Consider the following 15,792-nt stretch of genomic DNA (forward strand, 5'->3'; position numbering starts at 1 on the left):
AATAGGGTGAATCACCTCATTGTATCCCAAACCCATTGTGTAATGACCATTGGAACTATTTCATCGGTTGACTAAATAGGGGTTTGTGTAATAATTGGCAAAAATATTGACCCTAAAATTCGAATGCCACAATTCTTGCGTTATGCCCTTAATATATTGATATTCTAATACACCAATACATAGTTATTGCCAAGCAATAAATCTCAGTTCATGACATTCACAAGTTAAAAAATCGAAGAGTTATTGTTCATTAATGTCTTTTCATCCGTCTTCGCCATTGAACTATAGTTATTGACACAATAATGATTTATGATAATATTAGATCTTCTTAGTACAATCCGTACATCATAAAATGAAGGATACCAAAGTTTTAAAAGTAAAATTTAAGTTGGGTTCATTGCTATTTTGTTTTTGCTTTATAATCCTTTGAGTTTTACTTGATCTATATGACCTCTATTTTTTTATATAAAATTGTGATAAACCTATTCTTAGAATCATATTTCAAAGTGAAATATAAACTTTGTTTAGTGAAAATATTATTATCGATGTGTGGCCTTTAAGTTTTAATTAACAATTGAGTTTTAAAGTAACTTCAAAGATAGTTTTTTTCTACGTAAACTGGCAAAAATTCCTTTTCACGTCTTCCAAAATTATCTTTCTTGGCCATGTTACATGTATACTGTTTTTACTTGCTAAGCATTACACTCCCTTAATTTACAATGTCTTTCATTTGAAATAAACTTCCATCTCTATTACATATGACATTGCCCAAAAAAATTATCTTCATGCGATCATAATTTTTCTTTTCATATGATAATTTTTTTGTTTTTGTTTTTGTTTTTTGTTTTCTTCTAATCCAAATTTTCCTACATTATATTTTCCATATTTCTTTTTCCTAAAATTCAAATTCAAGATTTTTATCTCTGGCCAAAAAAAACTATAACAGAACAATTTTTTTGGTTGAGATATGTGATGTTACTCAAAATACCTTAGGTTAACAACATTTTCACATAGTACAAAGTATCTCCTTTCTAATAAACACACACAAAATTGTTTTCAAGTTTGCATAAACTTATTCTCCTTTTGACTTGTTTTGGTTGGGATATATGATGTTACTCAAAATACCTTAGGTTCACAACATTTTCACATAGTACAAGTTTGCATAAACTTATTCTCCTTTCGACTTCTCACACATAAAATGGTTTTCTAAAGTTTACATAAACTTTTATAACTACGTAGTGTTTGTGTGCAACTTCACAAGCAATTGCTAGTTAATGTTGCAAGTAAGTGTGGTTTAATAAGTGTTTTAATTTCTCAAATACAAGTCAACTATAGGATTTAGGGTTTAATGAATTATGAATTCTTGTTTAGGATTCCAAGCTGTCAGATAAAACGCCACGACATTTTATATGGACTCTAAGGTTTAGGGTTTACCATAGAGACCATAAACCTCCACCTTAAACCATAGAAGTATCGCTCGGTCTTTCAACTGACCAAGCTCAGAAGCTGATTCACATCGAGCATTTCTGTGGTCGGAATCTGGTTCGAATCCCATTCGAACCGTAATCCCCACAGCGGAAATGGCACTGTTTTCAGGAATTCGACGTGTGCTCGGAGGGACGTCGACTGGTGGCCTCCTAGTCTCGAAGGGTTCGTTGTTTGTTGCGAGGTCTTCGCCCATTGGCCTGGGTGCAGTGAGGGATTTCACTACCAAGCTCTTCATCAGCGGTACTTCTCTGCTTCGACCCGGTTAATTGGCATTAATCATATTAAGCTCCAAATTTTACTGGCATATTTTTCGTTGGCATTTACAGATTTATGCATGTACGAAGTAGGGTTTTATTTATTGCCGTCAACATCTTCTGGCATTCATGCTCAAGATTTGTTTCTGGCGCCTTTTTTGGCACTCTCAATTTTTTTCATTCTTACAGTGCTTCACATCATGGACAATTTATTTATTTTCAAGGAATTCATATCTTATTTTTTGGGGTTTTTGAGAAAGAGAGAGTATAGCAGTATTGTTTCTGGATCCTCTGTTTCTGTTTTTGGTGTTAGGACCTCTATTATGGGCATCAAATATCCCCTTTGCCTCGTGAGACTCATCTACGGTTTTCTAATGCACACCATAGCTTTCATTTACGAGTATTTTCTTGCCCGAAAATTGTTTGTTAGCTACACTTTTGCAACTTTAACTTATAATGAATAATATACCCTTCTGTGCATCAAAAGAATATAGATCTATCAGAGATGAAGCAGGTCTTGCTGGATATGTTTGATCAGCTCGCATTCACAGGGTTGGACTCAACAGCTGCTTATTCCCCTAGTCATCGGTGACTCACCATATATGGATGTGTACAATTTTTGTTGAAATTGCCAGGGTACATTTGCCTTCCATCAACCGACAATTCAACATTCATGATTTATAATTCTCATTCAACATTGAACAAACATACAGTGATTACAAACACAATGAATATTCATTCTCATTAATAGCTCTGTAGCGCCCTTGTCAGAATTCGTCACTTCTCCACATGTGTCTATGCCCTTTGCCGGCGTTGTCCTCTCCAGATATTTTGACAGTGCATTTGGATGATTTGGAAGATGATTTCAAGAAGAAGACATCTAAAAAGAAAATTTCAACATTGAAAACTGTTCAAGACGTTGAGAAAATGCCCTTACAGTGAAAAATTTGAACACGAAAGGAAGCTCTCCACTTTAGTACTTAAAGTGTCTATTGCTATCCATGAATTTGCTGCAAGAAAAATGCGCTAAAGTCCTCGTCGAATGATATAAATGAAGTGTGTGTTTTTGTGCCATGAGTTCATTAGAGTGTTTGCAAGGCGATAGGTTACGGTTTTGGAGGAGGGTTATCCCGTTTTTGGGTTTTTCAGTGCAAATTTCGCCTAGGAAAACACGAATGAGGGCTTGGCTACCATTGTTGTGGACATTCTCGTCTTTTGGGTAGGAAGAAACCTGAAGAACCAAGTGTTTTGGGGTTCTTCGAGGTGCTTATTAACCTAGTACTGGGTTCAGAGGCCAACACCCAGTGCATGCACCCAATGTGTGTCTTCGTCAAATCCAATAACAAAGCTTTTTATATATGGATATACAACTCATATACAGACATGTCCGTATTCTATTGTTTGGTTGCAGATGCAGAGAATACAAGCAACAAAATGCTGACTGAAATTGTATCATATGGTGCATTTAACTGTATTAAGCATTCTTTCTATGTCGGTCTTCTACCGTTTTTGGCCTTGTTGTATCTTTTTACATATTTTTACATGGATATTGCAACTTCGTTTATTCTCCATACCCTCCCATCTCCTATCATTTTCCTTTATTATCCATTGAAACTTGCCCCTCAGTACCATTTTAATTTATCTGAATTTTCTTAATCCCAACAACTTAGCTTTTCACATATGAATTCACAATCCATATATGGAATATCCCATAGTATTCCATTGTTTGGTTGCATATGCAGAAATTAGAAGCGATGAAATGCTGATTGGACTTGTATCATATGGAATATTGAACTGCATAAAAAAACTCAAATACTTACAATACACTCTTTTTCTAAGCCCTCCACATAGAAGCCACCCCCCCACCCCCAACACACACACACATATATACATATAGATATAATCCATGTTTATGCATATCACATTAAAAAATTATAAAATATGCTGGGAAGCAGGGGTACCCGAACCCAAAGGGTGGGGTTCTCGTACATGAAAAGGGTCAAGACTCAAACCCATCCTTTAAGGGATCCCTGTTGCTGTGAGAACACCACTTAACTCAAACTTCTCAAGATCAAGTGAGATCAATAATTATTAGGGACAAATACCATTAGAGCATCACAGTGGGCCATATCTAGTGCTAAGGGGAGAAGAATACTTCACACAAAACTCACCTTCAAATGTCTAACTAAATTAGGACCTGTAAACAAGTTACCTCACTTATGTTAAGGACAAATAGGTCAACCACTCTGTTAAGTGTTTCTAGCCCCCAAGGGGAGTGACATGTCCCAGGTTAGCCCATCAATCATAGGTGTGTGTGAGAATAATGGTCACGAAGTGGGAAAGACTTCAAGGCACGTGCCATTAGCCATGAGATTGGCTAATTGGGGTCCAACACAAGGTTACTTTGGAACAAGAGCGAAAACGAGGAGTGGAAGCGGGTGCGGGAGTGACATTTTCAGAAGTTCCCGGTTTGGGAATGATTTAGGGAGCGATTTTTTATATAATATATATATATATATATATATATATATATATATATATTTATTTATTTATATTTTGATGCATATATGGCAACAAAAGCATGTAGAATGATGAGTTAGATATAAAAACATAAAAACATAGATTGAACCATATAATATTAGTCATCTAGAAGTTATAACCTTCATCAACCATGTCCACAACTTAGTAACATACAACATATTGAGTCTCATGATTCATCAATATTTCAAAATTCAATATATAACATTTATCATCATTGATCACCAAAGTTGTAATTGTAAGCTAAGTGTAACCATTACAACAAAGAATATCTAACATGAAATGAAATGAAACAACTTTCAACTTTCGCGAAGCATCATATTCATAATTCATTACCAATGAGTTATGATTGCCAACTTCAAACTTTAAACTTAAATTGTCATATATTGTTTACAAAAAATATCATAATAAATATGAAAGAGTCAACAGTTATAAAAACTACTAGAAACTAGAAAAGACAAGTAAATCTATTATCTATAGCTTCCTCTTGCCGCCACGAGAAATGTCTAATTTCTGAGTAGGTGACCGTGGTATTGGTGGTCTTCCAGGAGTCTCCTCACATAATCGCACGACCAGAACCAGAAGGCACATGCCCTCCATGTGAGGATGTAGATGGAGGTGGCGGCAACAAAGGAAAAGATGTTGAAACTTGAGCATTGACACTGCTACTGGATGGTAGAGGTGGCGGCAACAAAGGAAAAGATGTTGGAACTTGAGCATTGACACTGCTACTGGATGGTGGGGGTGGCATGGTTTTTGTTGCTTCATCATCATCTCTCAAAAGTTCTGCTTCCAATTCTTCAAGATGTATAGTGCCATCCTCCAAATTATGGTCCTCTGGGTGGTTGTCCCAAATTTTATATGTTGGATCCTCATAAGCCCGATCACAATAATGACTCAACAACCTCAAGTTGTAGTGCACATAAACCAAGCTTTCTGCTCGATTTTCATTGAGTCTGTTTCTTCTCACATTATGTATGAAGTTGTAGGTGCTCCAACACCTCTCTGCAGAAGAAGTATTTACAACCCGTGAGAGAACTTTTTTTGTCAATTTTGGCAAAACTCCCATGCCACCATATGCTTCCTACCATGTGAGAGCATCAAATCTGTCTCTATCTTTGATTGTATACAAAGAACCAAACAAACCAGTGCAACTAAAGTATCTGTCTAATTCAAGACGCAGATTAGCACACTCCTCCTTGTCAGGTACCAACTTGTCTAATGCTTCCATATATCCTTTAGATACCTTTGGATCTGTATGGGGTTTGATCCTAACCCCACTCCCAGGTGTAGGTTGGCCCAACCAATATGGAGAGTAGTATTTTGGCATAAGGATATATGCCAAGACATGTAGTGGAACATTAAGTTTATTCCACCGTGTACACACACAATTGTGAATCAGTGTATACAAGTTGGGATCATCTTCCTGAACAATATCTTTTATTTGCCCCAACATGGTATCCATCTACTCATACACCTCCCAAATCATTGGTTTATCTATATCTGCAAAGCAAATCATGCTATAATTGGGCTTGGTGAATTGCAATACTTGCCTCACACGTGCCCAAACCAGACCATCAAGAGCAATCTCCTCCACTTGTTCAAAACCTTGCTTGTCGGCTGCATTTGTAGCCCTGTCCTTTAATACCTGCCAGTGTGGACTTGATACCATGCTAGCCAATGAATCTCTTACCTTCAAAAGGTGCCTGAAGGTGAGGTAGTAGCTAGCAAATCTAGTCTTCGCAATCTTCAATAGTTCCAATCTTGAGTGACTATGGAAAAGCGCATGGGTATTGCTATGATTTGTAATAAATTTTATCATTTGTTTGCCTCTCTTGTACAAATCACCAATCCATTTGTATTGTTGGTTTTTGTTCTTAATAATATCATGTATCAAATGGTTCATTGTGTGAACCAAACACCCAGAACAAAATATGTTGGGGTATTTATCCTTAATAATTGCTCTTGCTGCCTTACAATTAGCAGCATTAGCAATGATGACTTGGATGACATTGTATGGCCCAATACGTTCAATTGTTTCAAGTAATGGTTCTGTAATGTTGATGTTAGTTTTGAACTTCTCTGAGTAACATATGCTGAAAGGAAGATGGCACCACTAACAGACATAATAAGAACACTTATCAATGGCTTGCCTTTTACGTTTGTCCATCCATCAGATACAATGGACACCCCATGCTCAATCCAAGAATTTGTCATTCTACTCGAAGAATGTGATATTTTTTCTTTTTTCATGATCAAGTCCAACGGTTCTAACCTTGTCATACCCATGGCTCTTGTATCCGTTGGGGGCATCATTTATGGCAAAAACCATTTCATGCCAATAAGGTGAGCGAAGAACATTGAATGGTATCCCACATGCATAGAGAAACCAGTAAATTTTTGAGTCCACATCATTTCTACACTCTTCGTCAAGGAAATCTGATATGGTTCTATGCCTTAAAGGCGATGTTTGTTCATGTGCCTCCACATCCATTGCCATGGGAGGTTGCTGAAGGAGTTCTTTGTGCATGTGATTGTGAGCTATGTTCAAAGAAACCCTTTGATTTTTTATTTTTGTATTGGGCTTCCTCCTCTTCCTTATGTATTTGGCTCTATCTGTTGCTGACACACTTACACAAGCTTTGATTGCTATTGGGTTATCTCCATCCCATGGCCTTTTCCGACAGAGGTGCCTTCTGGCACGTGTGTATGAACTTATGTAAGTTTTGTTGCAATGGTTGCATGTAAATTTAGGGGTTCCACCCCTTTGTCTGCTTCAGGCCTAGAAACATATTTCCAGAATGGGGTTTGGTCTTGTTTCGTTTTTGGGGTCTCATCATGTCCACTCTCTTCCTCCTCACCAAGGTACTCCTCTCTAGGGTTTTCATCAAATCCACTATAACCCACTTCTTCATCCTCTTCTTCATCATGATCAACCCTCCTTCTACTCTCCAACACCATAATAACCAAAAAAGGAACCAACAAGAAGAAAATGCCAAGCCATATAGCCATGATGTTTGAAGTTTTGAGTCTGCAAAAAAATGGAGGAATGGGAATGGGAAATAGAGAATTTTTTATTTTATTTAGCAATGAACATAAAAAAACAAAAATGCTAGATTAGAGTGTAGATCCTACCTCTTTGGCCTTCAATCCCAAGCTCCAATCTCCCTTGCAAGCTCCTCAAGCTCCTCCAAGCTCCTCTCTCTTGCTCTCTCCAAGCTCCTCTCTCTTGCTCTTTCCAAGCTCCAAACTCTCTCTTGCTCTCTCCAACTTAGACAAATGGGTGAATAATGGGAGGGGAGAGGGTATTAAGCTTTTCCCCCTCCCCTTCCCTCCCTTTCCTCTCCCTCTCCGTCTGCCAACCATTGCCTCCCTCTCTTGGCTTTTCGGTGCTGACGGGAGCACTTTTTTAAGAGGGGGACCGGTCGGGAGTGATTGTTCCCCGACCACTCCCCTTCTTAAAAAATCGTTCTCAGAGCGGTCAAGGAGCGATCGCTCCCCTAATCGCTCCCTCAAAACCAGGGAGCATTTTTTTTTTTAAAGGGAGCATGCTTCCGAAATCGCTCTCCCTTTGGGAGAGATTTCGGGAGCATGCTCATGAGTAGCTCCCTACTAGCTCCCGAGCAGAGTGTGAATTGGGAGCAGATTCATGGGGGTGGGTGTTCCCTCGCAACCCTAGTCTAACATCTTGAGTGTATTGATATAAGGAGGGAGCAATCATAGTGGCATGAGTTATCCCTTTCCTTGGCCTACTTTTTCCACCCCTCTCGTGTGCCTTTTACTTCAATGATTTTTTTTGTTTGGTGCATAGCTTGGGAGCCCAAGCTTACATATATATTTTTATGATACCCCTTTAAGATGTAGCAACTTCTCGCTCATCAGGTTTGGGACTTTTAAGAGTTCCTGTCTTTGAGATGAAGCATTAAATGCTTGGGGAATTGGGTGATGGCTAATGGGGGGTAGAGTTCTTTTCCATGTGTTAACTATTGTCCCAACCATTTGTTGCATTTTACCTTTTCTTTCATTGTGGTTTTATATGCTTTTAACATTATTTCAGCTGCATCAACCTCCATGGCCAAGTTTCTCGGCCGTGACTCAAGGGTGTGGATGAAGAGTGCGAATCCCAATGATCAATGACTATGAACCCAAATAATGGAAATGGATAATCAAGAGAGATGGAAAGTGGTAGGAATGGATTACCTTGGGCATGCTATATCAATCAATGCTTCCTTAGTAGTGCTGTTCCTACACCCTAAGGCTTTAGAGGATGTCCCACTGGACTAGAGTCAAAGACTAACATCCTAGGTGAAGTGTAGGAATAAGAATACAATCAACAATAGTCAATCATACACCCTCCTTAGTAGTGCTGTTCCTACACCCTAAGGCTTTAGAGGATGTCCCACTGGACTAGAGTCAAAGACTAACATCCTAGGTGAAGTGTAGGAATAAGAATACAATCAACAATAGTCAATCATCTAGTTTGCCCCATGATTCATATTAACATGCCCATAACAAAGAATGGTTAGAGCAATATTCAAAAACAAGGGTCGGAAAAATGAAAAAATTATTAAAGTCTGGGAAACATCAGTCAAAAGTGGCAAAACATCAATGAAATTAAAAAACTACAAAAATGTTCATTTTTTTCCAATTTTTTTTTGCATGTAAAGTCCCCAACATCAAATAAATGCATTGCCACATATATATGAAAATAAAACTAACATATAAGATGTATAAGAAGTCTAGTGCTACATCACATATCAACAATGAATCATCTCCTGAATACCAAGTCTTGAATTAGCCCTAAATAGTCAAAATATCATCAAAAAATATAATAAATGTATCTCATCATCATGAGTCATCTACTATCAGAGTATGTACATAAACTAGTATGTAGAAAATCCATAAAATTTTGATCTGCTGCTAAGAAGAATCTAGAAAAACACTTTCTTTTCTTACAAACACATAATTTGTCTACTCGATTTGTTGCAGAATTAGGAACAGAAATAAAAGCACAATCACACAATTGAACAACACAATTTTTACAGGGAACCCAACTGGGAAAACCCTCTGCTTGATTATTGAGAATTTATTGAAGAAAATTGAGCATTATATCTCTTACAATACAACTGTTTCAATTTGAAAACAACCTTGTTTTCCCTGCTTAATCTAAGCTTGAAATCTATGCAAGAATTCTGATCTTTGCTTGCTTACCCAAGGAATCGTCCTTCTCCAATTCCAACAAGCCTTTCTTAGGATTGTTAACCTTCTCTCACAAGCTCCACGCAAAACCTTGTGCTTCCTATTGTTTGGTCTCACCAACTCGTGCTCACCAAAACAATGATTAAACTTGTGCCTTTGTTCCTTCTTTTAAAGGAAATTCAAATGGTTAAAATTAGTGAATTTCTAATTAAGGAATTGAACTGGAGCTTTTCTAGTTAACAAAAGTCAACAGAACTAGTTAACTAGATCCTCCTAAAATTTAGGAGGCTAACTCCACTTAAGGTTTCAGTTCCTAATTTAACTCGCACTAGAAAATCAAGAACTTGACTTTCAATTTCAACACATCAGTTAACTGCCTCATGCACTCCTAATTTTTAGGGAAACTCCTAAATTTTAGGAACTCGACCATGCACAAAAAGGCACAAATCAAGGAATTAATTTTCTCACTAATTTCAACATAGTGAGTCTCTCTGCCCCTTTTACAGGAAAAGGTAATGGCTTTTCCTCTAGAGGAAGAAGACCCTAGGGCTGGAATTGGATTCTAGTGCCCTCTAGAAGAAGAAATAGGAAGTAGCCTTTGATGTCCTCTACTAGTGACCATGATAGGTGTTGTCACCTCTTACGGTTCCAGCTCTTGCTCCTTCTCCTTTGCCTCTCTCCCCAATGGCTGCTACCTCCTCCTTTATCTTGTCAAGGATCGATTCCATGATAGACTTCTCGGTTTCAACCCTCCATGCAATAGTGGTGTCAATATTATGATTTAGTGAGATGGCATCCACATCAGGGGTTTTCTGAAGTTGCCTCACTCACAATTGGAGTTTGTAGTAGGATGAAGACCATTTCATTTAGGTGCTGGGAATCCAACTTGTATGAGGGTCATAAATTATAAATTAATAATTATAAAATTTAAATATTAAAAATAATAAATTATAATTTATAATGAATTTGAAAATTTAATTTGAAATTTTATAACATGTTGCACTTATTGGTGTGTATGTTTTCAAATACACTCCAGTTGCGCTCACATCTGGACGAATTACATGTTTGGCTAAGCACTCGAATAGCAAACTTTTTGGCAATTCCCAACAATGATGCAGGAGCATCCTGCTCAGAAAAACCATTGCATTTTAGTAGGCATAGGGTCTTGTGTTTCAAGGGACTTGATTCCCTAAAGAGTGATTAATTATTTATTTTCCTATGTTTTTATGAGGGTTGTATAATAGTGAGGATATTGTAATGAAATCTTCTTGTTAAGAGAGATTTCAAGAATAGTGTGTGAGTTAGAGGAACTAGGAGTTAGTTTCATGATTTTAGGGATTAGATTAGGATATTTAGGATTCAGGTGAAATTATTCAGGATTTGAACCAAAATTGGTTAACAGAATCCTTTTGTGTATAATTTGTAAGCCTCGAAGGCTTAAAAGAGAGTTAGTGAGAGAGTTAGCAGACAAGAGGGTTGGATTGTGAGCCTACGGGCATTGAAATGAGAAAGGGCCATTGATACAGACCATGTAAAGGCAGATCAGGCCAAAGCTAGATTGTAAACAAGTTTTTATTTGTATCTGTACATTTGTTTAATGAATGAGGAAATTGAATTCATTGTGACTGTGTGTGTCATTCCTTTTATGTGCTGAGTGATCCGTAATTGGGAATTTATGGTTTCTGTGTGATAAACCATGATGAATGAATTCAAGTTGAATTTCTGAAAGTCTTTCTGAGTGACAAAAGACTTACCATTTGGGTAGAATCCATGTGATTCCAGTTTGGATTTAATAGATGTATGTACAGGTCAAGTAAAGAACGAATTATGAAATCTGGAAGAAGGAAAATAACACAGAGAGTATTATGTAATCCAGTTCGAAGTGGTGTTAAAGAAACAGAGGTATAGCTGCAAGGCAGAGTAAAGAAATCAGAGAAGTCTCGACACACTGTTTCTAAGCGGAGAAAGGAGTTGGCAGAGTTGAACTTGGTAACAAGTCGATCTGGAGGTGAGAAGGAAATTTAGTGGAAGCGCCAAGTTTGGTGGAAAAGTGAAACAAGCCAAAGTGAAATGCGTAACTGCGGAGGTTAGGAGTCTACGGGTGTCTTGATTGGGGTTGAAGTGCCGTACTAAATCCTAGCCGTCGATCGCATTTTCAACCGCTTACGTCACAGTCAACTGCGGGGGTTAAGTTGTTTGGTAACCCGTGTGTTAGTTGAAGGGCCGCAGACCGTTGGATCACTGTTGATGTTGACCGTTGGATTAATATCACATCACATCATTCATGAGTGAATGAACCTTGGCCTGAAGAAATTGCGATATGCGATGTGCGATGATCGGGTGGATCAACGACCGTCGGATTGAATGGTAAGATCAACGACGTAGAGTGAAGCGCCTGTGCAAAAAGGGAAAGTCAATGTGGGACCGGTCGCTGTTCAATTGCTGTTCAATTGCTGAGCGGACCCAAGAAATGTATGGACGTGAGTTTATTTTATTTGGAGTCTGGTTTTGTGCATTTAGGTGGGACCGACGTTCGTTGGCGGATTATATGTTAAAGCGCTGTTTGGTGATTGGTCGGGTTTGTGTTTAAACCCACAATGTAAAGGCTTCCGATTTGTATAGGTGGGCCATAACCCACAGGCTCATGTAAGGTTATTATGAAAGTCAGGGAAATTGCCTTTAGGTGGTTTTTCCTGCATCAAAGTGGTATCAGAGTAGGGAAAGGTTTCTTGCGAGTAGAAAGAAGACTTTGCGTGCAAAAGGAACAGGTAAATGTTTTTGAAGAACTCAGAGCAAGAACGAAATAGTGAAAGAAAACTCAGCGAAGGAGTAATTGTTACTGACAGTTAGAGTTTTACCAAGATAAAGCTGGGAGATTGAAAGAAAGAATCAGATTCTAAATCTGATTGACAGTAGCTGAATGTTGAAAATTTGCGCAGTGAAATATGGAGATCTGCTGAAACAGATTTGCAGGAGTGGTGAGATCCTGAAGACAGGTGATGGTATGCAAGTTTGTCTAATGATTAGTAGAAATCGAATGAGTGAGAATTTAGAGCAGGATTACAGTAGTTAAACTGTAAGAGGGACTTTTGCAAGTTCTTGAAGTAGCAGAGTTTGAAGATACAGCTGAAGGCTGAATAAAAGAACAGTCCATTCAAAGTGCAGGTGAATGGGGGAACAAGATCATGCAAAGATCTTGAAGGTGAGATGATATGTTTTTATTTTAATTTGATTTGAAGATTGGAGAGTTTGTGGTCTTTATATTGATGCACAGATAGTAGTATAAGAAGGTGAGAAGCTTAGTGAGGCATATGTAGCAAGAAGGAGACTTGTTACTGCAGGGGTTTTGTTGCAGTTCACAAAGGCAATTCCACAGAGGATGTGGGTAAAATTGCTAGGGAATGAAGGAAGCTGGTAAGAGTTTCTAAGTGAAAGAAGAGGTGGTCAGAACCTAGTATTTCATTGTGAGAGGACAGTTGTGTTCTTAAAGTGTAGATGAGTTGAGGCCTAGAAGGAGTAGAGGAAAATGCTCAAGGAGGTTCCAGACAGAGAACCAAGTACTTGCCAAAAGACCAAGTATAGAGGAGAGCTTGGTGAGGTAAGGGGCAGCAGGGAAGACTTGCTGTTGCAGAGGCTTGCGCAACTCATAGTGAAGTGAGTAAGGAACTCATAGAGATGGAAAGGATGATGACTAGTGACAGTCATAGCAGAGGTTCTGAAAGAGATCATAGCAGAGGACAAAAGAAGAAAGATGTCAAGGCAAATGGCATGAGAATGAGTGACGAAAAATATGATAAAGAAATGGCTGAGATGGCAGTTCAACTTGAAGTATTAATGGAAATGTTACAGAGAAATGAGAAGGACCAGAAATATGGTTATGTCATGAGGAAGAAAGTGAAGTGGCAGAGGCTACAAGAGAAGAGGAATCAGCAAGAAAATATGCAGTTAATAAAGGAGCTGAGGGAACTTGAACAGATTATAGATGTCAAATTGGAGACAGAGAAGCTCGAAAGAGTTGAGCTACAACAAAAGGAAAATGCTGGAGAAGGTGTTGAAGTTTTGGTATGTGAACCAGAACGTGGACCATTACTTTTTGAAAGTAATGAAGGGACAGAGGAGTTGAATCATATGAATGATTCAAAGCAGCCAGAAGACTTGATGACTTGATGGCAGTTCAACTTGAAGTATTAATGGAAATGTTACAGAGAAATGAGAAGGACCAAAATTGTGGTTATGTCATGAGGAAGAAAGTGAAGTGGCAGAGGCTACAAGAGAAGAGGAATCAACAAGAAAATATGCAGTTAATAAAGGAGCTGAGGGAACTTGAACAGATTATAGATGTCAAATTGGAGACAGAGAAGCTCGAAAGAGTTGAGCTACAGCAAAAGGAAAATGCTGGAGAAGGTGTTGAAGTTTTGGTATGTGAACCAGAACATGGACCATTACTTTTTGAAAGTAATGAAGAGACAGAGGAGTTGAATCATATGAATGATTCAAAGCAGCCAGAAGACTTGATGACTGAAGCATCAAATGAGACCATAAGGTCTTGTGTTTTTAAAACTGATAATTTGTGTATGGTTGCAGGTTTGGAAGAAGATAGGCAGTCTTTTAAAGCTGTCAAAAATATGGAAGAATACCTTCCAGAAGATGAAAGTTTTGAAGCAGAGTATGACAATGAGACTGGAGAAGAAACAATTCACTACAATGAACAAGTGCAGAGAGGCATCATTAAAACAGATGGTGTGGAAAAGAGACTTGTTGATAGTCTCAAGGATTCTTTGAGTTTGAATCAGCATACTAATGTGCTGACAGAGGAGTTAAAGGAAAGATCAGAGCAACGTACTGAAAGGTTGCCAGAGGAAGAAGAGGTACAAAGGCCTTATATTTTTTATTTTGATAATTGTCTTATGATTGCAGATTTTGTTGCAGAAACTGGAACATATTTGGCACAGGTGGACAGCCAAATGAAAGAAGAAGAGAAAGAACATCTACTGAAAGATGTTAAGGAAGATTTAGCAGAGGAAGAAGGACCATCTGATGATTGGTCAATAGCAAATGAAGAAATGGGAGATTGTGTAAAATTTCCAAATTTTACTCCAAGTAAAATCATTGAGTTATATAGAGAGTTAGACCTTCAAAGAAGAAAGTTGGAAAAGCAGAGGATAAACGTTCAGGATAAATTACTGAAGAAGGAAGACAAAGAAATTGTCATGAATGACAATCAGGAAGAGGAAGTTATCAGTTGCAATGAACAGAAGCAGAAAATGGTCTTGGAGGACAATGTGGCAGCAACTGAAAAGGTGCGAAATTCTATAAAAGACAACAGTGAACAAGAGAGTAAGGATGTAAGGGTGGTAGTAAAAATGAAAATTCAGCAGTTAAGAGTTGAAGGCAATTAGCAGACAGAGGATATACTAGACAAAGAAATTGAGTTGGTAAGAAGGTTAATGATGAAAGTGTCTCAGAAGAAGACAACAACAAGAAAGGAAAGAAGCAACAACAAGAGGAAGACAACAACAGACTATGAAAGCATGGCAAGTGGAGCATTGCAGCATAAGGTATGGAGACCTGGAGAACAACTGACAAGCAAAGACAGATTACAAAATAAAGTTTGGGATCCAGGAGGAATCAATTATCCAGACTTATGACCAGGAGGTCATAAATTTTCTTACCTAGGGAGTCTGATGCAGGAGCATCCTGCTCAGAAAAACCATTGCATTTTAGTAAGCATAGGGTCTTGTGTTTCAAGGGACCTGATTCCCTAAAGAGTGATTAATTATTTATTTTCCTATGTTTTTATGAGGGTTGTATAATAGTGAGGATATTGTAATGAAATCTTCTCGTTAAGAGATATTTCAAGAATAGTGTGTGAGTTAGAGGAACTAGGAGTTAGTTTCATGATTTTAGGGATTAGATTAGGATATTTAGGATTCAGGTGAAATTATTCAGGATTTGAACCAAAATTGGTTAACAGAATCCTTTTGTGTATAATTTGTAAGCCTCGAAGGCTTAAAAGAGAGTTAGCAGACAGGAGGGTTGGATTGTGAGCCTATGGGTATTGAAATGAGAAAGGGCCATTGATACAGATCATGTAAAGGCAGATCGGGCCAAAGCTAGGTTGTAAACATGTTTTTATTTGTATCTGTACATTTATTTAATGAATGAGGAAATTGAATTCATTGTGACTGTGTGTGTCATTCCTTTTATGTGCTGAGTGATCCGTAATTGGGAATTTATGGTTTCTGTGTGATAAACCATGATGAATGAATTCAAGTTGAATTTTTGAAAGTCTTTTTGAGTGACAAAAGACTTA

The 15,792-nt window shown here is 37.9% G+C and overlaps 1 protein-coding gene across 1 annotated transcript in view; it reads left to right on the forward strand.

The window, feature by feature from the left end:
* The first annotated feature begins 1,405 nt into the window (after window positions 1-1,405).
* The window catches only part of LOC149190928 (organelle RRM domain-containing protein 2, mitochondrial-like), a 28,637-nt gene continuing 14,250 nt past the window's right edge, over window positions 1,406-15,792 (forward strand). The window contains exon 1 of the mRNA XM_089412304.1: window positions 1,406-1,728. Coding sequence (XP_089268430.1) covers window positions 1,581-1,728 — 148 coding nt within the window. The 5' untranslated portion in view covers window positions 1,406-1,580. The remainder of the gene's footprint in view (window positions 1,729-15,792) is intronic.

This window comes from Pinus tabuliformis, chromosome 3_1 (genome assembly GCF_031772625.1).
Source record: "Pinus tabuliformis cultivar Carrire ecotype Pingquan chromosome 3_1, CPIR1, whole genome shotgun sequence".
Taxonomy (NCBI): domain Eukaryota; kingdom Viridiplantae; phylum Streptophyta; class Pinopsida; order Pinales; family Pinaceae; genus Pinus; species Pinus tabuliformis.